The sequence below is a fragment of the Schistocerca serialis genome, chromosome 11 (assembly GCF_023864345.2).
Source record: "Schistocerca serialis cubense isolate TAMUIC-IGC-003099 chromosome 11, iqSchSeri2.2, whole genome shotgun sequence".
NCBI lineage: Eukaryota > Metazoa > Arthropoda > Insecta > Orthoptera > Acrididae > Schistocerca > Schistocerca serialis.
Genome location: NC_064648.1, coordinates 204,259,019 through 204,285,087, shown reverse-complemented (window position 1 = coordinate 204,285,087; position 26,069 = coordinate 204,259,019). Strand labels below are relative to the sequence as shown.

Genomic DNA, 26,069 nt, shown 5'->3' with positions numbered 1-26,069 from the left:
TGCTAAATCAAAATGTCTTGCACATTTCAGAAAAAGGGTAAACTGTGGTGTGTAATTACATACCGTACAAATAAATGCACAAACTGTTGTTTCTCCGTGCTCTAGGAATAGATGGATAAAATGTCGCCCTATTGGCAAGCTGCCAAGTCGACGCTGTTCACTAGCTTAATTTGAAATATTGCACTCAGAGATACACTGACTTATCTCAGAAGGATGCTCTCGACTGTTAAGTCATTCAACGAAATTAAACTCTTGGTGAAAAGTTGTACCCAAGTATGCTTAAATTATTCGGTAGCTCCGTGTCGTCGAATGTGTCGAAATGTCCCTAGATAGGTGATTCGAATCTAACCCAGAACATGTAAACTTAGAGTATTTCTAAAACAGCCATCCAATATGAAAACCAAATAAGTTAAAACTTACACACCGATGAGAAACAGAATATTCTTTTCCTTGCTGTTTATCTGCAATCTTTGTTAACACACCACGTTCAGAAAGATAGTTTCTACTTAACGCGACCACACACTTTTTACTTCATTAGAATCAATATATTTTCGTGTTGTCCAGCGACGATTCCTATTGCTTAAACTTTCGCAGTTTCATAACCTTACACAAATATGAAGTCTGCTTCAGCGCTAACGATAGCTTACTCACAAACATCAGTCCTTAAGTTTGTATCTCCTGAATGTTGTACAAACTTTAGGTCTCTCATAATAACCTCATTGCCCTACACCTCGTACTGGGGCGTGTGCTGATATCTTCACAACTAGAATGCTTCCCAAAAAGTGGCTTGTTCCCAAAGTAAATGCATTTAGCTTCAGTTGTCCGGTTACCAGGCGAGGACTCGTATGAACCGCGTAATCCATCTCACAGTCGAAACAACTGCTACAGTCCTTCCTAACGCAATTCTCGTACTTCGTATAAGACATATAAAAAATGACCCTTCCAAGATTACAAAATAAGACCTCTTTAGCAGTAGTCGGTTGAGCTATCCGTTGCTATACCGACCACCTTGTGTGTGCAGTATCTCTGGTATACAGAGCTAATAAAACTTCGTCCGCAGCTCGTGGTCGTGCAGTGTGGTACTAGCTTCCCGCGCCGGGGTTCCCGGGTTCGATTCCCGGCGGGGTCAGGGATTTTTCTCTGCCACCTGATGACTGGGTGTTGTGTGCTGTCCGTAGGTTAGTTAGGTTTAAGTAGTTCTAAGTTATAAGGGACTGATGACCATAGATGTTAAGTCCCATAGTGCTCAGAGCCATTTGAAATAAAACTTCGTGAAGAATAATTTCTGTGCCCTGGGTCGCCGACTCTAGTCGGCAACTTAATTATACGGATCCATTTGCAAAGGTTCTGCAGTTAGTTTTTATAGTTTAATGATGTTGCAAGGAGCAGGGAAAAGAATGTCATTGCACATATACCCACTCTAATGGGTGGAGCATAAACGCATCAACTTTCGCAAGGCTTCCACTATCACCGTTAACAAAATTCCTTTCTATTGTTACTTTAGTTATAACTGTTTTCCATCACTAAACAGTTACTGTTTACACGAAAACTACGTAAAAAAACCTTCACTTCTTAACGTTCGCACAGCAATAGCTTTGGCTTACTCGTGACGTCACCAGCGCATCAACTAAGTTTATCACGTGACCAGATATTGATACGATTTTAAGCGTTAATTACGCAGCTCATGTTGAGAATATTAACCATAAATGCTATTTAAATGTGGTAATCAATCAGAATACAATAATCCGGGCCATATTTTTAACATCGGAAAATAGCCATTCCATACGTCTCGCAGAATGGATTTTGTTTCCGCAAATAAGAGAATAAATATCCCGTTCAGCATAAGAGTGTGAAAAATTTTCTGCAATGAAAAAGGCGCGTGAGAAACTAGCTATCTGATAAGTAAACTAACGGGGTTCATCTACAGCGCACGGAATTCACACAGAAGCAATCGTTAACAGAAAAGAGAACTGAATCTCAAGCTTTAATTACGCGATTTTTGTATAAAAGCTCACAAAGAAAAATGTAATATACGTTAAAATGTGACTTGTGCATTTTTCATTTGTAACAATCAAGATTTCCACGCAAGTGTTCGTGGATTTAAATTGAGTGGCGAAGATACGTACGGCAGCTGTTCTGTCTCCCATTCTGTCCTGTGCCGGTTTTCGTACTGTGCTAGCACCCTGCTGTTCACACCTTGCTTGCTCAAGAGTGTATCTTGTGAAGCCCTGATTTAACTCGTCTTCCTTGAACTGAAATGTTGCTCATGGTCAATGGATATTTAACGGAGCTGTAGTGTAGTTATTCTGCTGTAATTCCTTAAATAGCTTGTCACAGCAGACATAGTGCAGAATAGTTCACTCCACCTGTACGTTCCGACTTCTTACAAACTATCGGTGCAGATGTTGATATAGCTTATTTGCTGGCACTCTTTGTGAGCTGTTACACTCGCAAAGGCGTATCTCATTCCCTTCTGTCCAAAACAGCGTCCAGCTTCTGTTGCGGAATCTTGTCTCTTGTAATACAGTATTAAATGAACCATCAGGATTACTGAAGAATATTAAAGATCGCTACTTGAACAGCGAAAACTACAGCTTAGACGTGTTGATTTGACAGTCGAGATAATTTCAATCGCCTTTTATTAAAATTTCCCTAATTAATACTCCACGCGAAACTGAACCGTACTATAACTTCCATAAACTTGACTAATCGTGTCTGCCTAGTCCGTCACCAAAGACGGCAAAATTACTGAACTATTTAAGCACATTCTTAAAATGGACTAAACGGGAAAAATTGCTTCTAGCCTTAGATTCCTTGCCCACATACACATCTGTGCTTCATAATTTTAATAGCTATAAATTTAAAACGAAACGTAAAAGAAATATTTAAAAGCAGATAAACATCAGACTACTTTCTAACACAGCTATTCCGTACAATCCTATCTATTGCAAACTACCCAAGTTTTCAATTTCAAATTTTAAAAGTAGTCACTGCTACTAAAAATTCACAAGCAAATTTTCAGGACTATAAGAGGTTAAGAATGCCCATGGGCTAAAAAATGTACTTTTCACATTAAAAATATTGGTGTTTCAAACAGCAGCAATCCCACTTCTCGCGAGACATTCGCGACAGAAACTTTGAAACGGGAAAGCGATACAAAAAGTACACTACGCCACATAGTTATAATATATTGCCATGCAGTTCTGAACAACGTGGAGTTCAGTCTTTTAGTTCATCGGGAATTGAGATTGAAATAGCAAAATTTCTACTGAACAAAGCAACCTTATAAAGACGTGTTAAAAGTAGCTCGTATTAAGATTTCGCTGGTCTTCTCCAATATTGTGCCTCCGTAACATTGACAGGCGCACAGTTGGAAGGAAAAAATATAAAGCTATATCGTAAGGATATTCTCACGAAGTTCATATTTCAAGACAGTATGTGCTTCGCAAGGAAACCAGATTTCAAACGGAATAACTGCAAACAGCTCTCAGAACGTGATTTTGGCTTTTTTTTTTTCTCTTCCAGTGTGTGCAAAATGTCCGTCTGGATTCTTCGAGTGCAGTAACGGCGCCTGCATACGGGAAGCAAAACACTGCGACCGTAAGAAAGATTGCCCAGATGGAGCTGACGAGCTGCACTGTGGTAAGTACAGCTACAAAATTTTCATATTGGTAAATTTCCCTATGTTGAATTATAACCTGATTAACTGCATCCCTGTTGCTTTTAATATTTTGCTGCAAGCTACGTATTCACTGGAATTTGTACTAAGGGCGAAAATTAGATTTGAAGTTACTAAAATATCAAAGATTTTCGGGTCAGGTAAACTGAAGTTTGTCTTATTACTTTCGTCACAATATTAGACAAGGTCTGACGGGCAAAATAACCTTAAGAAACTTTCCCTATGTGGTGTAGTCGAATATCGTAAGCTATCTGTAATAGATAGGAATTAGAGTAGAAGCATCTATTTTCATGGACCGAAATACGAACGGTGAAATTTCACTTTTAACTTAAGGAGAATAAAGTACCATGAAAACTAGTGTCTAGAAACTAGCAAGGAACTCTAGAAATTAAGCCACGTTCAATGTGAGATACTTCTCAGTAACTCAAGAGGGCCTGCCAACGTGGATGTGATGTTGACCTCACGGCCAACATTGCAACCAGGTAAAAAAGCACACAGGCGGCCAGCATGAAATCAGAATTCCCAAGCGGCCCTACAAGGTCAATATTGTTGTAAAATGTGCAATATTGAAATTTCCCCGGAGTGCTCGATAAAAGGGGTAAGGTCATGTCGGGTTCAAAGTGACACATTTGCAGCCGAACGACGTCGATGCTGCTTAACTGTTGCCGAACTATGACTGTTAGTGTTGCCAGTGTGATAGCTGCAGAGGACTCGATAGTTCCTTGTATCTCGTTAAATGTAGCTGGTTTCTGTTGATAAACTTCTTTAAATCTTCCCCAAAAGCGGCCTGGAGACAGTTTCGGTACCTTCAAAGAATAGGCCAATCAAACTGCGCAATAAGACCAGAACAAACCACGCGCCACATAAACACCCAGTACATAAACATGTTCGTCCACCTAAGCCTGAGTATTTTCAGGAGCCGGTTACACGCAGTGGCGGCGGATTACGGTATTAAAACTCAAATTTCTATTCAAATCGTTAGAAGTAACATTCCATGCGACTTGCCTGTAAATCGTCCATAACTTTAAGAATGCTTCCTTTGGTGGTATGCACATAACTTCACAACATAACCTCAACACATGGACCTCAGCTGTCTGTCGTTAGCTACGGAGTTCACATTGCCACTGAAAACAGGTAGCAATGCACTACACGCGTGACCTACACTGAAGAGTCAAGTGGTACACCTACCTAATATCGTGTAGGTCCCCCGCGAGCACGCAGTCCTGAAACGACGCGGTGTGGACTCGACTAATGTCTGAAGTAGTGCTGCAGGCATTTGACACCGTGAATCTTGCAGGACTGTCCATAAATCAAGACCCGTTGCAAGGCATCCCAAATATGTGCAATAATGTTCGTCTGAGCGAGTTCGGTAGCCAACAGAAGTATTTAAACTGTTCCTGGAGCTACTCTGTAGCAATGACATGTGGGATATCACAATGTCCTGCTGGAATTGCCAAAGTCCGTCAGAATGCACAATCAACATGAATGGATGCAGGTGATAACACAGGTTGATTGTGTATGACTCAGCTGTCATATCTCAGGGGTCCCATATCAAACTGCACACACCCCATACCATGACACTCAACCAGTCTGAAGTCCCCTGCTGACATGCAGGGTCCATGGGTTCATGAGGTTGTCTCCATACCCATACACATCCATCCACTTGAAACAGTTTCAAACGACTCGTCCATTCAGGCAACATGTTTTCAGTCAAGTCCAATGTTGGTGCTGACAGGCCTGGGCAAGGTGTACAGCTTTGTCATGAAGTAGCCAAAGGTACAAGAGTGGGCGTTTGGCTCCGAAAGCCTATATCGATATTTCGTTGAGTGGTTCATATGCTGGCACTTGTTGATAGCCCAGCATTGAAATCTGCAGCAATTTCCAGAAGGGTTGCAGTTCTGTCACGCTGATTCTCTTCAGTCGTCGTTGGTCCTGTTCTTGCAGGATCTTTCCCGAGCCACAGCAATGTCTGAGGGTTTTGATGTTTCACAGGATTCCTGATATTCATGGTATACTCGTGAAATGGACGTAGAGGGGAAATCCCCATTTCATCTCTACTTCGGAGATGCTGTGTCCCATCACTCGAGTGCAGACTACACCACGTTCAAACTCACAAACCTGCCATTGGAGCAGCAGTAACCGATCTAGCAACTGTGCAAGACATTTACTGTCTTATATGGGCGTTACCGACTGCAGCGCCGTATTTTGCATTTTACGTATGTTTGAATACGCATGCCTATACCAGTTTCTTTGGCACGTCAGTGTATTTCCAGGAAATTACATACGAACAAATGAGCATGTACTGTTGTCCTGTTCAACATTTTTGAGTGAAGTTGAACACACAAAGGGCATCATGTGCACGTAACTTTAGTTTCACATGTTGAACATGGTGCATTCTGTCGACATGACCCACTGATCAATATTATCGAGTATGTGATGCTTTGATCTAGATAAAACTGACAAAGAGGACCTTGATTAAGAGATAAGCCAACAAGATAAATTTCAGAAACGATTGGAAGAAAACAGGCCTGACTTGTTCGCATAACAAATCAGCTGACTGGTACTCAAAACAATATTGCTGGTCTAGTGTCAAATCCCAATTGAACAAGAAAAATCTTTCATCCTGCCTATGACCTTAACTGCACGAATGACACGTGGTTTGGATCCCATTGATGGCCGCCTTTCCCCAGTAGAATAACTAGAATAGGTGAGGGACAAAAAGTTGAAGAGTTTGAGACATCCAGGCTGTTGAGCCAAATGAAATTGCCATATTGCTAAGCGAAACGCTGAAAGTATCTAATAGGATAGTACTATACGCTATAATTTAGATTCGTGGGTATCAGATCAAAGCATTATAGTAATGTAAACAAATTGCATTGAAAGGTACAACACCTGACACTAGTCAGGTTTCGTTAAGTATAGCTGAAGGAAAATTACAGTATGTTGGTGGTGGAGAGAACACTCTATCGATAACAGCTCTCTCTCTCTCTCTCTCTCTCTCTCTCTCTCTCTCTCTCCCTCTCCCCTCCCCCCTCTCCCGCCACATCCCCAAAAAAAACACTTTAGGGACGTAAATTAACTGCATGAAAGGGATTCTTTAAAATTTGGGCCCCCTCCCCGCCCATTAATGAGATGTGGTGCGACCCCTAACTTCCCCCTCAAATGAGGTTTACCCTTTAATGCTGCCCCCTGGCTCTCAAGGAAAGGAAAAGCAGTGTAATCACATACCTCTTTCAATAAAGTTTTATAAGTTACTAAACAGATTAAGGGTATGGAAGTTTCAAGCCACTTGTCATCTAAATCGGTACTCCGCAAACCATTGAGAGGTGCATGGCATAGGGTATGACGCATTATACTAGGTTAGTTTTTGTTTTGTCACCATAGTTCATGTCTTAGTTTTTCAGTTACTTCAGTTATCTGACATTTATTAAAAAGCTTGTGACCCTTCAAACTACTCTTTTTTTGTACATGTCAGTCCCACACACTTAAATAGTATTGTAGAACTGGTTGCATGAGTCATTTTTAAGCAATCCCTTTGGCAGACAGATTGCATTTTCCCAGTAGTCTACCAATAGACAAGTTTATCACTTGCTTTACCGACAACTGAACCTGTGATCATTCCACTTAATATCTCTACAAAGTGTTACTCTATTTGAGTAGTTTTCAGAGGTGTTTGATAAACTTTCACAGGTTCTTATCACGCTTACCACTAAAGATTGTAGTTTCCCCAATTGTTCGAGGATTAATGTCCACCAATGATTACTGTTGGAGTAGGAAACTTAATTACTAGAGAAATGACGTTCTGAAGATTTTGGTTATATCAGGTCAGGTTGAACAGAGGATCCAGTTAACATTTTGTGCCCCCCCCCCCATGCTAGTTTCGCCCAGTGTCCCAAGCTGCTTCATTTCAAATCTGAATTTGAGTTTCCTGTTTACTGCAACACATACGAATCTATTCCCTGTTTGCATATCCTTTAGAGACATTTTCAACAAAAATGTCACTTAAAAACTTAATGTTTCAACCAGGTTTTTGTAACTTCACTAGTTTTCATGACTACTTAACTCTGGTACTTCATTGTTAGTTAACCACTAATACTCAAGTGAGAGGCATTTCTTCGATCTTACACTGATACTCCTGGATTTCCTACAGTGATCGTTGTCTGTATTAATCACCTAATTAAAAAGTCTGTATTAATCACCTAATTAAAAAGTGAGCTCGCCACGCACATCTACCTGTGTAGCAGACTCTGATGTGTAATGCAAACATGACCCATTTAGGGGCACCCTAAAGTTGACAATTCTAAGACAGCCCAAGAAGTCTCAGCCTAGCTTATCACAGAACCTTAGAAATATCTGGTTCAGTCCTTTCAGTCAACTCTGCACCAAAGGGCCACAATCAGTTCTGGGGACAATGCTGCAAATTGTGAACTTCATGGAAGCTCCATGCAAATGGCTGGTCTTCTGAACCTTCTGCCACTCGCTCAGTGTGGCGTCAGATCCCTGACAGCAAGCACCATTTGAACAATGCACAACAATTTGCAGCTGGTTGCACCCTGTTCGCTCAGCTATTGCTAGACTAGACCCATGGTGCAGGCATGTACAGAGTGCACCTGGCGTCCTGTAAACTCCCTTGCTACCATCTCCCTAATGGGGACTATCATTCCCTGTAGGTAGCCGATGATTAATGGACCATAGCGTGTTTTCCACATCCTGAGACCAGACAAGATGGGTTTCCCACACGTGAACAGTCCCACAGGATCTGTTTTAGTGAAAGACAAAACCTCAAACTTGTTAGGATTCGGGCAACACCCTGAGTTCTGTCCACACCTGATTTAGCATTGACATGCCACTCCCATTGAAATGAATGGATAGTGACACTGCCTCTTTGTGCAGTAGACAGGACACAGAGGAAGAACACACTTGAAGCACCTCTGGTACTGGTATCAAAAGTAGACGGCTCTCGGGAGCTCTTGCGATAGTTTTGCGGCAGCTGCCAATCTGACATTTGCCAGCTGCTTACGAATGTCGACCAACTCGTCCCGTGTTTGAGATTAGCAGTCGCAATGGAGCTGCATTTCGGCCGGTGCTATGTATTAAGACGCAGTGAGGAAATAACATGAAATTAAGTGGCTGATTATAGTTTAATGTGCTCAACTAAAAGTTAACTTTCTACAGTAAGCATATACACAGATTTCTATTAAGGCAAAAAACATGGGGCAAAAATTTAGTTTCCTAAGTTTTGATGTTTGTTCTCAGGAAACTCTAAAACCATTAATTTACGATAAATGCAGATAATATACTTATTCCTCTTTATGGGGAAAACTGGGTAATTTCCAAAAATGACTGCCGCGGGGTCCAAACGATACCTATCGAACATGTGATCGTAATGCCATCATGTGACTCTGATGGCGGGCGTAGTGATCAATTATTTGTGATCGTCATTTCTGTTCTCCGTTGTTCCCTTAGTTCCTCTAAATACCTCGGCGAATTATTTGGGAGTTGTTAGGGAATCACAGAAGACTTACGTCGTTAGTAAGTGGGATGTATAGTGTTCTTGACGTTTCTTCAGCGGATTCTCGCATGGGAAAATTTAATTCCATGTTTATCCAGCATAGAAAAGACTTCTTGTCGCAAATATAGAGCACTACCGGACGAGGAAAGAAGGGACTATGTAGACTGGTGGTGCGAAATGTGTAAAACTTCGTAAGAACATTTTCGTTGCGGACAGTGCGGAAAAGAGTATCAGGAAGAATAAGTGGTTCGACTCTTACAAATTATCCATCCAGACAACCATAATGGACTTCCACATAAATTATAAGTATTTTTGTAACGCTCTTTTGTCGCTGCTGTAGCGACCACTCTAAACACTCATAACGCCCGCTACCAGTCGCATGATCGAATTACGATCGCACATTCGATATGTATCGTTTGGACCCCACGAGCCACGACTTCGATAGGCTACAGAAATTAAATTTGAAACGCAGATTTGCTACGAAGTGCTCGTAGATTACGCAAAGTACAATGATGGCTTCAGAAAAATTCTAAGAAACGCATGTTTGCGTTGATACACAATGAAATTCAGGGACGATGTGTTCTTTGGCTGAAATCTAAATCACAAAAGCTTATTTCCTACGAAATAATTACGTATAGAAAACATTCGTATCGGTAAGTTACGAAAATATACTTTGGCGTCTGAAAACTCTCAACCTAGTTCTCATGTAATTGTACAATGTAGATAGCGAACTATTGTTTCGAACGAAGGTACGCCAACCGGTTCCAAAATTTTAAGAGCACAATTAAATCTATAATGGAAGGTAACAGTAAATTCATCATTGCACTCGCCAATGTTCGAAATTTCTCAGTATCACAATACAAACTGGTATTGATACAATCAGTGAAATAATACGCAGAAGTAACGCGAACAGAAATATATGCAAATCTAGAATCGGCACAAATCTTACACATGCTGTCGCACACAAACGAATACATATGTCGCTAAACTGATAGTGTTCACACATCTACATTGGCAGTGCCGAAGAAAACTGCAGCGTGAGTTTCTCGATCAAAATCGCTAAAATATGCAACACCAACAAAGCCCCTGTGTTGCAACTAATGCTAACAACTCTTTTCCTCTTCTAAAACGAAAACACTACCCAGGCTACACACCACTCACAACTTCGCGGCTCTGCTGACGTAACGGGTTAACATTTAGTCTCGTGCAGTAGCGAAAAGTACATGCGGAATTAAGTTTGCAAGTTGGCATTACATGCATTTAAATGACCAGTTAGATGTTACTCTGTTGTGATTGGTCGGCTGATATTGTTAGTGTTAGTTGTTAATTACTACTAAAAATTGTAATAGCTGAGTTTTCTAGTTGTTGCAAATGTTCGTGTTGACATTTCGAAAATGTCACTATGAACATGTCGGCTAGATACAGGTAACGACACTTCGCTATGAGGATAGCAATACTAACAATGTACTGAGGCAGGTTGAAGTTTTAAAAATTTACGTCAGTAAAGCAGAAAGCATTATTAAAGCAAACACGTTGGGCCACAATACAGTGTGGATGAGTAAGACAGTCTTAGCATCTCCATATGGCTATTATGAAATTTTCAGTGAAAACGGCATTTATGAGAATGCCACTTGGCATAACAAACGCATACGTGTATGTTGAAACTGCAGTTAATTAAATACGCTAGGAAGTTAGTGTATAAAGACATGCACGGCAACAAAATCGGAATCTGAGGTGTTAACTGAACCTTGATCTACCCTCAGGTGACAGTTTTATGTCTACAAGCCTTACTTTTATGGTGGGTAAGGAATAGTCTACTCATTTGACACATAATACAACAAAATTAAAGGACAGTATTGTGTATAATTTCAGTAACTCCAAAATTATAGTTCCTGTAGGGTTTCGTCTATATTTTCCCAGTACAGCAGAAAAAGTTGATTGGGAAGTTTATATCAAATATTTCTTGTGATATGCTTGACAATGTCTGTGCAGTTAATTAAAAACATTAAGAATTTTGACCACACCAGTTCAAAATATAAAATATGTTAATATATTTAAAATCTTCCATCAAATTTGACTATTTCACTGTTAAGGCTAGAGGCAGTTGGGATTGTGTTGTTTATAAAACATAAGAAACTACAAAAATATAACTACTGGTATTATTGGAATGCTTTTTGAATTACATGGATCAGAAAAGCTACTGTTCATTGTCATCCTAAGGTCTTGCACTGAACTCACTATTTCCTGTGAGACTGCAGATAAGCTGATCAGTAAATACTGAAGTACACAAACCAGTATACTTACTGAGATGACAGCAACATCACTGAAGCTGAAGTAACAAGTTTGGTTTGTGACAGCAGGTTAACCTTCTTGAATGTGTCTAAAAGTCAGAATTAGTATCCTTTTTATGGATTATTTACCTTAAGTATACACTGAACTCACAGGTATCACAGCAGTGTCTTAAGATTAAACCTTGCATATCTACTGGAAAGGTGTATACTTGCAACAAGGAACATAAGAATTATCCTCTTGCAAAAATCTGAAGGAAGTCATAAAAAATTGACTGCTTTGTGCAGATTGTATTTCTACCTCTTACCAGAAACTGTAAAATTGCAGGGTTGAAATCATAAATTAGTGAGGGTGTTACTATACTGCACTGTCACCCTGATCATGCAGTAGTACACCACATAAGTTTACAATCTACCTATTTCAGTAGACAAAAGTTCTAACAAACTTCTTCATTCTCACTTTAATATCATGATAGCTCGTGAGATTATCAGATACAGACTGCCTAAAATAGGAGTACATCCAAGCTTTGCATTCATTTTTTCAGTTTTGATTCACAGAATCTTTGCTCTGACATTCCATGGAGGTGTGATTAGTGATAGTCACCACATAACTAGCTGCTAGTCCACAACACCACCTGTAGTGTGACAAATACTTCAAACAAAGTGCAAAAGACAAAATTAGTGTTCAATATGCAAAAAGATTGTTCAGTCATCTAACACTCATCACTAAAAGCATTGCTACAACCCAGTACGCTGACCCATTCATACCTGGTACCAAGGGAGCAGAAATTTTTGCATGGTAACTTCAGCACATTTGTTTCTGTAGTCTCAATTTCTGCACCCATTATTATATAAAAATCATTAAATTCCTTAAACCTCAGGTAATTCTTATTACCTAAATACATTAGGGGTAATGCAGGAGTAAGTTTAATAATCAATAAAAAAATAGGAGTGCAGGTAAGCTACTACAAACACCATAGTGAATGCATTGTGGCCAAGTTAGACATGAAGGCCACGCCTCCTACAGTAGTAAATGTTTATATACCGACTAGCTCTGTAGATGAACAAATCAATGAAATGCATGATGAAATAAAAATTATTCAGATAGTGAAGGGAGACGAAAATTTAAGTCATGGGTGACTGGAATTTGAGATTAGGAAAAGGGAGACAAGGAAAGGTGAATATGGATTGGGGGTAAGAAAGAGGAAACTGCCTAGTAGAATTCTGCACAGAGCATAACTTAATCATGGCTCACACTTGGTTCAAGAATCATGATAGAAGGTTGTATACATGAAAGAATCCTGGAGATACTAGAAGGTATCAGATTATATAATGGTAAGACAGATTTAGGAACCAGATTTTTAATTGTAAGACATTTCCAGGGGCAGATGTGGACTCTGACCACAATTTATTGGTTATGAACTGCAGATTAAAATTGAAGAAACTGCAAAAAGGTGAGAATTTAAGGAGATGGGATCTGGATAAACTGAAAGAACCAGAGGTTGTACAGAGTTTCAGGGAGAGCATAAGGGAATAGTTGACAGGAATGGGGAAAGTAACACAATAGAACAGATAGCTTTGAGGAATGAAGTAGTGAAGGCAGCAGACGATCAAATAGGTAAAAAGACAAGGATTAGTAGAAACCCTTAGGTGACAGAAGAGATAATCAATTTAATTGATGAAAGGAGAAAATGTAAAAATGCAGCAAATGAAGCAGGAAAAAAGGAATACAAATATCCCAAAAATGATATTGGGAGCCATGATTAAGTTATGCTCCGTGCAGAATTCTACTAGACAGTTTCCTCTTCTTACCCCCAATCCGTATTCACCTACTATGTTTCCTTCTCTCCCTTTTCCTAATCTCAAATTCCAGTCACCCGTGACTTAAATTTTCGTCTCCCTTAACTATCTGAACAATTTTTATTTCATCATACATTTCATTGATTTGTTCATCTACAGAGCAAAATGGCTAAGCAGGCATGGCTAGAGGACAAATGCAAGGCTGTAGAGGCTTCTCACTAGGGGTAATATAGATACTGCCTAAAGGAAAATTAGAGGCCTACAGAGAAAGAACCACTTGTATGAATATAAAGAGCCCAGATGGAAACCCAGTTCTAAGCAAAGAAGGGAAAGCAGAAAGGCGGAAGGAGTATATAGATGGTCTATACAAAGGTGATGTACTTGAGGACAATACTATGGAAATGGAAGAGAATGTAGATGAAGATGAAATGGGAGGTAAGATACTACATAAAGAGTTTGACAGAGCACTGAAAGACCTGAGTTGAAACAAGGCCCCCAGAGTAGACAACATTCCATTAGAACTACTGACAGCCTTGGGAGAGCCAGTCCTGACAAAACTACCATCTGGTGAGCAAGATGTAAGAGACAGGCAAAATATTCTCAGACTTCAAGAAAAATATAATTCCAATCCCAAAGAAAACAGGTGTTGACAGATGTGAAAACTACTAGACTATCAGTTTAGTAAGTCACAGCTGCAAAATACTAACACAAATTCTTTAGACAAATGGAAAAACTGATAGATGACCTCGGGGAAGATCAGTTTGGGTTGTGTAGAATTGTTGGAACACATGAGGCAATACTGACCTTACCACTATCTTAGAAGAAAGATTAAGGAAAGGCAAACCTACATTTCTAGCATTTGTGGACTTAGAGAAAGCTTTTGACAATGTTGACTGGAATACTCTCAAATTCTGAAGGTGGCAGGGGTAAAATACAGGGAGCAAAAGGTTATTTACAATTTGTACAGAAACCAGATGGCAGTCATAGGAGTCGAGGGGCATGAAAAGGAAAGAGTGGTTGGGAAGGGAGTGAGACAGGGCTGTAGTCTCTCCCTGATGTTACACAATCTGTGTATTGAGCAAACAGTAAAGGATACAAAAGAAAAATTTTGAGTAGGAATTAGTCCATGGAGAAGAAATAAAAGATTTAAGGTTTGCCAATGACATTGTAATTGTCAGAGACGGCAAAGGACCTGGAAGAGCCACTGAACAGAATGGACAGTGTCTTGAAAGGAGAATATAAGATGAACATCAACAAAAGCAAAAGGATAATGGAATGTAGTTGAATTAAATCAGGTGATGCAAAGGGAAGTAGATTAGGAAAGGACTCTTAAAGTAGTAAGTTTTGCTATGTGGGGAGAAAAATAACTAAATGGTTGAAGTACAGAAGATATAAAATGTAGACTGCCAATGGCAAGGAAATTGTTTAAGAGAAATTTAACATAGAGTAGACATTGTAATGTCAGGAAGTTGTTTCTCAAAGTATTTGTATGTAGTGAAGCTATGTATGGATGTGGAAAATGGACAATAAATAGTTTGGACAAGAAGAGAATAGGTTTTGAAATTTGGTGCTACAGAACAATGCTGAGGAGTCAATGGGTAGACCACAGAGCTAATGGGGTACTGAATAGAATTTGGGAAAAAGAGAGATTTGTGACAAAACTTGACTAAAAAAGAATCAGTTGGTAGGACATGAAGGCATGAAGGGATTACCAATTAGGTATTAAAGGGCAGTGTGAAGGGTAAAACTAGTAGACAGAGGTGAATACATGAAGCATTCAGAAGGATGTAGGTACTGGGAGATGACTCTTGCACAGGATAGAGTAGCATCGAGAGCTGCATCAAACCAGTCTCTGGACTGAAGACATCTCAACTGTTGTGTTCAGTAGTTTCCTTGACATAGCTTTAAGCTTTCAAAGCTATGCTGTTTATTTTCTGGAACTTGCATAATTTTGAAGAGTAAGAAAGTTTTAAAAGTAGTTATGGTAGCAGTTACAGAAGATTGAAAAGTGAAATATTCTCATTAAGTCCCATAATTAGGTTTTCATTCAAGTATATAATCATTGGGAAGTGGCAACAAAACGACTATTCACGTTGCTGTGTAGAATGAGTCTGGCGATATACCATCTGCCTTTCGGAAAAGCATCATCCACACAATTTCGAAGATGGCAAGAGCTGACAAGTGCGAGAATTATCGCACAACCAGCTTTAACAGCTCATGCATCGAAGCTGCTTACAAGAATAATATACAGAAGAATGGAAAAGAAAATTGAGAATGCACTAGGTGACAATCAGTTTCACTTTACGAAAAGTAAAGGGATGAGAGAGGCAATTCTGACGTTACGGCTAATTATGGAAGCAAGGCTAAAGAAAAATCAAGACACTTTCATAGGATTTGTCAACCTGGAAAAAGTGTCCGACAATATAAAATGGTGCAAGCTGTTCGAGATTCTGAAAAAAGTAGGGGTAAGCTATAGGGAGAAACGGGTCATATACAATATGTACAACAACCAAGAGGGAATAATAAAAGTGGACGATCAAGAACGAAGTGCTCGAAGAAGGGTGTAAGACAAGGCTGTAGCCTTTCGCCCCTACTCTTCAATCTGTACATCGAGGAAGCAATGATGGAAATAAAAGAAAGGTTCAGAGTGGAATTAAAATACAAGGTGAAAGGATATCAATGATAAGATTCGCTGATGACATTGCTATCTTGAGTGAAAGTGAAGAAGAATTAAATGATCTGCCGAACGGAATGAACAGTCTAATGAATACACAGTATGGTTTGTGAGTGAATCGGAGAAAGACGAAGGTAATGAGAAGCAGTAGAAATGAGAACAGCGAGAAACGTACCAGCATTGATGGTCGCGAAGTCAATGAAGTTAAGGAATTCTGCTACCTAGGCAGTAAAATAACAAATGACGGATGGAGCAAGGAGGACATCAAAAGCAGACTCACTATGGCAGAAAAGGCATTTCTGGCCAAGAGAAGTCTACTAATAAATACCGGCCTTAATTTGAGGAAGAAATTTGAGGCTGTATGTCTGGAGTACAGCATTATATGGTAGTGAAACATGTACTGTGGGAAAACCGGAACAGAAGAGAATCGAAGCATTTGAGATGTGGTGCTATAGACGAATGTTGAATATTAGGTGGACTGATAAGGCAAGGAATGAGGAGGTTCTATGCAGAATCGGAGAGGAAAGGAATATGTGGAAAACGCTGATAAGGAGAAGGGACAGGATTATAGGACATCTGCCAAGACATGAGGGAATGCCTTCTATGGTACTAGAGGGAGCTGTAGAGGGCAAAAACTGTAGAGGAAGACAGAGATTGGAATACGTCAAGCAAATAATTGAGGACTTAGGTTGCAAGTGCTACTCTGAGATGAAGAGGTTAGCACAGGAAAGGAATTCGTGGTGGGCCGCATCAAATCAGTGGACTGATGACAAAAAAATTTCAGTTTCAAACATTAATACGTAACATAAAAACATAATATGCAACTCAGAAAATTTGCTAAAACAAGACTACGGTCAGTCTGTTTTGCTTACAATTTCACAATTTTTGTCAAGGGTGGATTGCAGGCAACTGTATTGTCTTCCCAATGTCGATGGTGCTTGTAGTCATGACAAGATATTGCTAGGAATCCAGCATGTGTCTTTAGCAGGTGGCCAGTGGTAACAATGACCAGAACCATGTGGGTGAATAAAAATGACCCCTTTTTGGTCTTGTGAAACTTCACACGTGTTTCCAACCCACAAAAATTTTCATGCACAACAGTGCAACAAACTCTCCTCACTGTATACTTTAAAGTGAGATTGCTAGAATTTAATCTGTTTTGAAGGCATTAACTATGAATGCTGTAGCATCTTTGGAAGTAATTGTTTACTATCAGCTGATCAACCAATTAGTTTAATTTAATGATTTTTCTTGTTTCAGAAATTGTCCCCCCCCCCTGGCAAACCTTGTTTTTTTATCAGCCTGAATTTTTTAAATTTTTTGTTGGTGCAAACTTTGTGCCTGGAATGATATCACCACAACATATGAACAAATCATATGGAGTCAATATTTGGTTATATAATGGCCTCTGGAGACTAGCATGGGCTGTCTTTTGTTTTATTGAAAGCTCATGAATATTCTGGTTCAAAGCACAATTTGAGATACTGTTAAACATGGTGATGCATATGAAATATTCACTTAAAATGTTATTGTAAATTATAAGTAACATATGGTCTTGTTTTGTATACAAAATATTCAAATTAAACTATAAAAACATTGTTGTAGCTGAAGGTAAGCACAAACAATCATTACTGACCATTCACTCAGTACTCAGCACTAACATTATATAATATAAACACCAAGCAGAAGACTCGCTGGGAAAATTGCCAATAATGAAAGCAACAGGTGAAATTGGTGATGCAGCAATGCTGCAAGGATAGGGCCTCAAAAAGCTCTCTACTTCACAATGTCAATGGAAATTGATGTAAATGCATATATGCACCACCGTGCATTGCAGGATTAAAATGTTCTTATACAGAGCATTCCATTATGATCTCCTAGACTTAAAATCCTAAGAGCATTTTCTGACTACTTATATTCTACAACGTAAAATAATATACTCTTTATTAGTAAAGTTAAATTTCCTAAACCACAGGCAAATCTTAAACTATTAAGACATTACAATTAGTTTAATTTTTAAATCAATATGCATATTAATTTTGGTATTTCTTGACGATCCATTTTGCCTATTTTCGATAGGCATTTTTAATCATCAAAATGCAAGATGCAGAAATTAAACAATATTGCTTTAAAAGCTTAAAGCATGCTCTTTCCATTGTGGCTGGAAACAAAGGATTGAAAAAGACCATTGAGATTTCACATGCCTGCCGCCCCCTCCCCCTGTTCTCACCAGTACCCTAAAATTTACTCGTAGAAAAATTTGGCCAACTTTATAGATACATATCTTCTCATCTAGGCAGCCGGACCTGCCCTGTAAGGGGCTTCCCACCCAATGGTGCCACACTCATTTCCATCTAGGCATCAGGTGTTTCATTTGTACATAGACATCATAGGTAAGAACAGTCCCCTGAGGTTCTGGTTAGATTAGTTCACACAAACCGAAACAGTGGTCAGTTAAATCTTGGCTCTGACAAATGCGATGAATGTTTTTTTTTTGACACTTGAGGCCTTTCTCTAGGTGTGGCTAAATCCCTAATTTTTGTCAGGGTGTGATTCAGCATAAAGTTGTCAGTGTATATTACAGGAAGTAAGCAAATGTTTGCTAGAAATTTAAAAAAGCCTAGAAAATTTGGCATATTTGTGCCTTTGTACATGATGCAAAGAGTAGCTCTTTAAAAGCGATTAAAAATTCAGCCACTGAAGAAATTAGACTGAAATTTGGTATAGAAACTTCACACCAAATTTTAGACTTGGTGGTAGAAAGGGATGCTCTTCAATATTGGTCCCTTTTGTGTGGAATGACCCAGCAGCATATTTGTTAGCAGGCACATAAGAGAAAATTGCTAGCTTTCAGAATAGATCCCTTGAGCTAGTTTAGTGTGTAATAAGCACAATAACTTGGCTTGGTTTTTGAACCAAACAGATTTTAATTTTATTAAATCTTTCGTACTGTACTAGTTTCTTCACAAGCCCTTTCTCACATTTGAAATTTAAGCCAGTGTCTCAGTGTGAAATTTCAGCTAAAGGAGTGGTTAAACTCTGAGAAATGTTTGTGGGCTTCATTAAATAAAGTGTAATATTAACAATCTTAAACCAAGCTCTTTGCAATAACTTAAATTTCAGTTTCATGTCAGTGGTTTTAAATTCTGATTTTTCTTCTCACTATCAGAAGAAAAACTTCAGATTTGGAAACTGATTTATGTACTGAAAGTATAAAACATAGTACTGTGTGTGCATACAATATACCAGGTCCAAACCATTCTTTGATGTTAAGGACATAAGCTGTCAAAATATCTCTTAAACTAAGATTGCCTTAATGAGCTGCTCAGTGAATTTTTGACTGTTTATAATACTTGATATATTTACTTTCCAGATGACATAAACTGTGAGGCTCCATTATACTGGAAGTGTGAAGATGGTAGATGCATACAGACCAAATTCAAGTGTGATGGTAACAATGATTGTGGAGACTGGTCAGATGAAAAAGACTGTAATGCATCTAAGGTAAGTCCTTCTTTACTTTCAGATAAGCTAACTTAATGAACTTCTCAAAGACTTAGACTATAAAAGTCTAAAGCATACAGATTTGTAGTTGTGTTCCTATCTAGGAAGCCAGTGGGTGATCAGAAGGCCAAGTTTACTTGATCACTTTGTTTATTGGTTCTGAATTGGTAGAAATTAAGCATAGGAACTGACTTGCCCTGATACTGCTCCTATAAGAAATGTTAATTCTTCCTCCTCACAGTTGACTTTGACATTTACCTTGTTGGTATCAAAGATGACTTGAGGCTATTGCCATAATTCTTATTACACAGTAAAGTTCTGAGATTTTTATTTTGCTGGTTAAGTTCTAGGCCTACAGTTTGAAAGTACAGTTTCATGGTTATAGAAAAGTTTTTACTTATATGAAGACATTTGAATATTTTTAACTTAGATCTCATTGTTAATATAAACATAGTGAACATTGCTTAAATGTTTAATCAAAAAGTATGGTCTGATCTATATTTAGAAAGGCAAGTGGGTTGCAGTATAAATATATTAAAGTAATTAAATATTACATGGCATTTTCTGGAGAAAGAAAAACTTGCCACCTAAATTTTAGGAAAGGGTTGTGATTCGTAATTCTACATTTTGATGCATTTAAATGTAGTTCACAGAATTTAGTAATTAACCTTTCACTTGCAGGTATCTGTTGTGCAAAAAGTCTGCAGTGATGAAGATTTTGCATGTGGGGATGGCACCTGCATTCCAGACAACTGGGTGTGTGATGGCCTCAAGGACTGCCAGAATGGCAATGATGAAGTTTTGGGCTGCTCTAAAAAGGTAACATATTTTTTAATATATCAAGTCTAGGGCATTAATAAAGATTATCTTAGTTCCCTCTGCCCACAAATCTTAAGTGTATTTGGACTTACTGCTTAGTAAGTCTTAATAGGTTTAATAAAAGGAGCTGCACCTAGAGATCCATGTAGGGAAATTTTCAAGGAATATAAAATCATGACTCTTTCATCCCTTTACATCTATGAAAGTATATGCTTTCTGAAGTCTCACCCCCAGTTTTCTTCTTTAAACAGTGAGTTCCATGACTATACAACAAGACAGAGTAATGAATTTCACAGCAAAGTGCATAAGAAAGCCCATTACAACAAGAGTGCAATATACCACCCAGAAATTCTCTATAGTGCTCTTTCCTTAAAAATAAAAAGGATTCAGCAGCTGAGCAGTTTTAAAAGTGAACTCAAAAGAATGTTAATCAGTAATAGTTTTTACAGTGTTGGTGAATATATGAATTCTTCAGAAAGATAGTGTGCCTTCACCTATCTTATAAGTTACTCATATACAAACTTGTGTCATAGGGTAGACTCTTTTATATACACACAAAAATTAATTAATCTGTCAATATAGTTATAATCATTTTCTTGTTGCTGTCCATCATACACAGAATATATGTAACATATTTGTGTCCTATATTCTTACAAATTTATATCATGTAAGCTATAATTGTTTTGCCCATATATTTAATTCAGATTGTTCACTGATAGTTTTTACATAATGGTTCAAATGGCTCTGAGCACTATGGGACTCGACTGCTGAGGTCATTAGTCCCCTAGAACTTAGAACTAGTTAAACCTAACTAACCTAAGGACATCACATGCCCGAGGCAGGATTCGAACCTGCCACCGTAGCGGTCTTGCGGTTCCAGACTGCAGCGCCTTTAACCGCACGGCCACTTCGGCCAGCTTACATAATGTTATTCATACTTTTTCTGTATGTAACATATGACAAATCCCATATCATTCTACATGATAAAAACGGGTGCTCAATAAACAAACAAACTAACTTCTTAGCAGATAGTGTGGCATACCAGGACTCACTTGGGACCTTTGCCTTTGACTGAGCTACCTAAGCAGGACTAATGACTTGGCCTCACAGATTTACTTCCACCAAAACTTCACATGTTACTTAAGTCCTTTGTATCTTAAGACTAGCACTCTGGGGAGATATATGCATGTTGCATAAATAGCAGTAAGACAAGCATCTGCAAAGAAACATAAATTAACACTTTGTGACAGTGTTGTTATACAGCACTGGTGCCAGGAAAAACTAGATGTTTACACATAGTGTGGTGGATGCACTTGCATGCTACTAACATATTTAAATAAATTCTATTGATTTATTAAATTTTAGTCCCTAAATAACACTAGAAATTTCAGTCCGTCTGATACATGTCGGTTTAAATTACTGCAGATACCAATGAAACTGGATCCACATCTCTTACTGTGGACAACTATCACTGTTGGGGGTAAGAACCACCTCCATATCATAAAGATGACAGCAATGTGTGGAAAGTTTTAAGATCTTTATTATTTACTGCTAAGGAAGCTGTACAGTAGCAGAATCCAGGAAATCTGCCACCTCACAACACTCACAGCTTTCAACTGAAGTACAAATTGCTGTCTGTAGAGCTATCGAGCAGCATTGTGACAAATGAACAAAATCCTTGCAAATTTGCAAGGCAGCTGCACCCTGAGTACAGACTTCCTGGGATATTAAACTAGTTCATTGTTTCTTATTACAGGAAACTGACAAAATGAATACCTGGGCAATGCCAGGTTTGTCAGCTTGTTTGTATAAAGCTTCATTACTAATTCTTAAATTTCTTCTGATTTGATGAAACATACAGGGTTATTACAAATGATTGAAGCGATTTCACAGCTCTACAATAACTTTCTTATTTGAGATATTTTCACAGTGCTTTGCACACACATATAAAAACTAAGTTTTTTAGGCATTCACAAATGTTAGATATGTGGCCCTTTAGTGATTCGGCAGACATCAAGCCGATAATCAAGTTCCTCCCACACTCGGGGCAGCATATCCCCATCAATGAGTTCAAAAGCATCGTTGATGCGAGCTCGCAGTTCTGGCACGTTTCTTGGTAGAGGTGGTTTAAACACTGAATCTTTCACATAACCCCAGAAAAAGAAATCGCATGGGGTTAAATCGGGAGAGTGTGGAGGCCATGACATGAATTGCTGATCATGATCTTCACCATGACCGATCTGTCGGTTTTCCAATCTCCTGTTTAAGAAATGCCAAACATCGTGATGGAAGTGCGGTGGAGCACCATCCTGTTGAAAGATGAAGTCGGCGCTGTCGGTCTCCAGTTGTGGCATGAGCCAATTTTCCAGCATGTCCAGATACACGTGTCCTGTAACGTTTTTTTTGCAGAAGAAAAAGGGGCCGTAAACTTTAAACCGTCAGATTGCACAAAACACGTACACTTTTGGTGAATTGCGAATTTGCTGCACGAATGCGTGAGGATTCTCTACCGCCCAGATTCGCACATTGTCTGTTCACTTCACCATTAAGAAAAAATGTTGCTTCATTACTGAAAACAAGTTTCGCACTGAACGAATCCTCTTCCATGAGCTGTTGCAACCGCGCCGAAAATTCAAAGCGTTCGACTTTGTCATCGGGTGTCAGGGCTTGCAGCAATTGTAAACGGTAAGGCTTCTGCTTTAGCCTTTTCCGTAAGATTTTCCAAACCATCGGCTGTGGTACGTTTAGCTCCCTGATTGCTTTATTCGTCGACTTTTGCGGGCTACGCATGAAATTTGCCTGCACACGTCCAACAGTTTCTTCGCTCACTGCAGGCCGACCCGTCGATTTCCCCTTGGAGGCATCCAGAAGCTTTAAACTGCACATACCTTCGCCGAATGGAGTTAGCAGTTGGTGGATCTTTGTTGAACTTCGTCCTGAAGTGTGGTTGCACTGTTATGACTGACTGATGAGTGCATTTCAAGCACGACATACGCTTTCTCGGCTCCTGTCGCCATTTTGTCTCGCTGCACTCTCGAGTGCTCTGGCAGCAGAAACCTGAAGTGCGGCTTCAGCCGAACAAAACTTTGAGTTTTTCTACGTATCTGTAGTGTGTCGTGACCATATGTCAATGAATGGAGCTACAGTGGATTTATGAAATCACTTCAATCATTTGTAATAGCCCTCTAATATTTCTTGTCTGAAATATTAGACTTGAACTGTCACTTGACCATTTGTCCATCTTCCCCTGCATATCTCACCTTCTGTAGCTCCCTAAAATGCCATGGAAATTATTCTCCAATTAACATAGTTGATGATCCTGTCCCTTATCAGTATTTTCCACATCCGTTCGTTGGCAACTTGTCTTCTCAGACAAGTCAATTTTCAATGACAGTCTATAGCATGAAATCTCACATTTAGATTGTCGTTTCAAGTTTTCCAACAGTCTGGCGGTTTCCTTCTGTAGAAAGTTGTTCCAAATGTACAAATTTCTTCCTCAAATTAAGGCCAGTGTTCAATGCAAGTAGAAATTAGGCCAAGTATTTCTGTGTGATTGTTGCTTTGTCCATTGTAGATTGTTCTGCTTTCAAGGAGGCAGAATTTCTCCACTTCACCAGTTTTGGCAAGTGTCTTGCTGTTCTTTCCTGCTGCTCCTTCATTACTTTGATTCATGTTTCTCAGTCCATATTGTACTCATTACTGTTCATTCCAGCCAACACTTCCAGTGAGAAGTATAAAAGTAAAAATAGGCCTTTACAGAAGCACAAAACGTTTTGCTTATCCCTTCTTAACTTTGCTTAGTTTCTTCAAAATTATTTCTACTTATTTCTGTACTGAAAACAATTGTTTATTCTGTATACCCATAGTAAGAGAACTTAAGTTCTCACTAAAGTGAGCAACCATGTGTACAGGCAATTGACATTGCACATGCCTTTAAAAACATTTAAAATCTTGATCATAACCCCCAGCACCTAACTCCAGCTTCCCCCTGCATTTTCCTAGTGGTATGTCTTTCTGGTTATGACATTAGCACAGCCACTATCTCTAGTTATTCTCACATTTTTCATGTATAGATACTATAAAGAAATGGTACAGATAATTAAACTGTAGATAATACATATGGAGATAATTGGCTGAACCCACCTCCATGAATTTTAGCATAAGAACCCAGTGCTTAATTTCAGGAGGCAAGTCTAGTGCTGCAGATGAACATGCTAGCTAGGTTTAGAAAACTATTTTCTTAATCGTTGAGGGAGAGGAGTAAGTTGGGATGGTCAAAGAAAGGGCTCTTCGCACTAACCTGTAATAAGTGAAAGGAGACAGATGGAGAGGAAAATGTCAAGAGGAAGAGATGGCACATCTGTGTTAAAATTCGTACAGTTAATCACAGTAGGAAGTAAAAATAAGGGAGGAGCATCTTGGCCAGAATTGTTCAAAGTACTTGGTATTGTCCGTGCTTGCAAACTCTGATTCATAGACAAATAAGTTGACTTTCTATTTGCCTGATAATGATCTGAAAATATGGTGCACCTAAGTTTGTCAATTTTCTCGTTTGGTTTACAGTTGGATTGTGGCAAAGACTTCCTGTGCTCCAACCACCACTGCATTCCGAAGGCTTGGGAGTGTGATGGCAACAATGACTGTGGGGACAACAGTGATGAAGTAAACTGTGAGTTCTGAATTTCAATTTATTGAACACCTTCATGTTAAAAACAATTGATACATGGAAAAAAATCAGAATTTGCTCTCCTTCAAATGCTATCTGCTTAAAGACCCTTAGATACAGAAATATTGTGGCCATGTATTCAGCATAAACTTACATATAGTTTATTCTTGTTGAATATTTTGTCAGCATATGATGTAAAATAATACATAGCATTTAGTATTTTCTGTTCAGCCTACTTTTTCACACTATAAAACTTTAAATTGACAAAGGTTGTCTAGTCTATAAAATAAAAAAAAATAAGACCATAAGGATGGAACACACAAATTTGTGCCACACCCCTGGGGCTTGCTGCTCTTCGGTGGGTTTGTGCTTGGCTACCACGGAACCTCGGCCTTCGCAGCATCATTTACCTTCTGTGCTCATATCTATCCCCTTCCTATTTTTTCCCTCCCTTGGAGAACATGACAGGAATGTTCATTGAAATGTAGTCAGCCTTTTCAGTAGTTGATATCAAAAATCTCCACTGTTTTTCATTCTTTGTTCCCCTTCTATCCTTCTGCTTTGGCATTTGAGCTTCCTCTTCCTCCATGTGGTCCTGAAGGACAGCCCATATCTGACATGTAACAGATGACTAAGGAATGCAGAATTCACAGCCCTGGGTTGACACAGTCCACCTGTACCCCCCCCCCCCCCCCCCCTGCTCCCTCCCTCCCCTGGTACATGTCAGGAAGGGTGATTGTCTCAACTGCTACCTTCCCAAATTGCTAGTTTGCAATTTCCTAAAGGAATTCCCTTTTTAACAACTTACTTTCTCATTTGTTTGTCATGTGTTATAAGATATTTCAGCAAATGATGTGTGGGGTGTTTTACTTTTTGTTGTAGTAGTAGGATGAGGAAAATTTAATCTTTAGTTCAGGACTTCAGTTTCGCTATTGTGTATTTCATTGATCTTTCTCAGTCCCTGGTTTTAGCTGTCTTCCCTTGTGACAATTGGGTGTAACATGTGGTCATTAACTTTTTCATTTCTCTTCCCTGTTCATACATAAGTGTGTATGACCTTAGTCATTCCTTTCAGTTGCTGGCAATTTCTATTTTGTGTGTGTGTGTGTGTGTGTGTGTGTGTGTGT

At 39.0% G+C, this 26,069-nt stretch overlaps 1 protein-coding gene across 1 annotated transcript in view; it reads left to right on the top strand.

The window, feature by feature from the left end:
* Positions 1–26,069, top strand: part of LOC126426655 (vitellogenin receptor-like) — a 155,988-nt gene that overhangs the window by 18,760 nt on the left and 111,159 nt on the right. Inside the window, exons 3-7 of the mRNA XM_050088541.1 lie at positions 3,526–3,642; positions 19,327–19,457; positions 19,642–19,722; positions 20,139–20,276; positions 24,840–24,945. Coding sequence (XP_049944498.1) covers positions 3,526–3,642; positions 19,327–19,457; positions 19,642–19,722; positions 20,139–20,276; positions 24,840–24,945 — 573 coding nt within the window. The remainder of the gene's footprint in view (positions 1–3,525; positions 3,643–19,326; positions 19,458–19,641; positions 19,723–20,138; positions 20,277–24,839; positions 24,946–26,069) is intronic.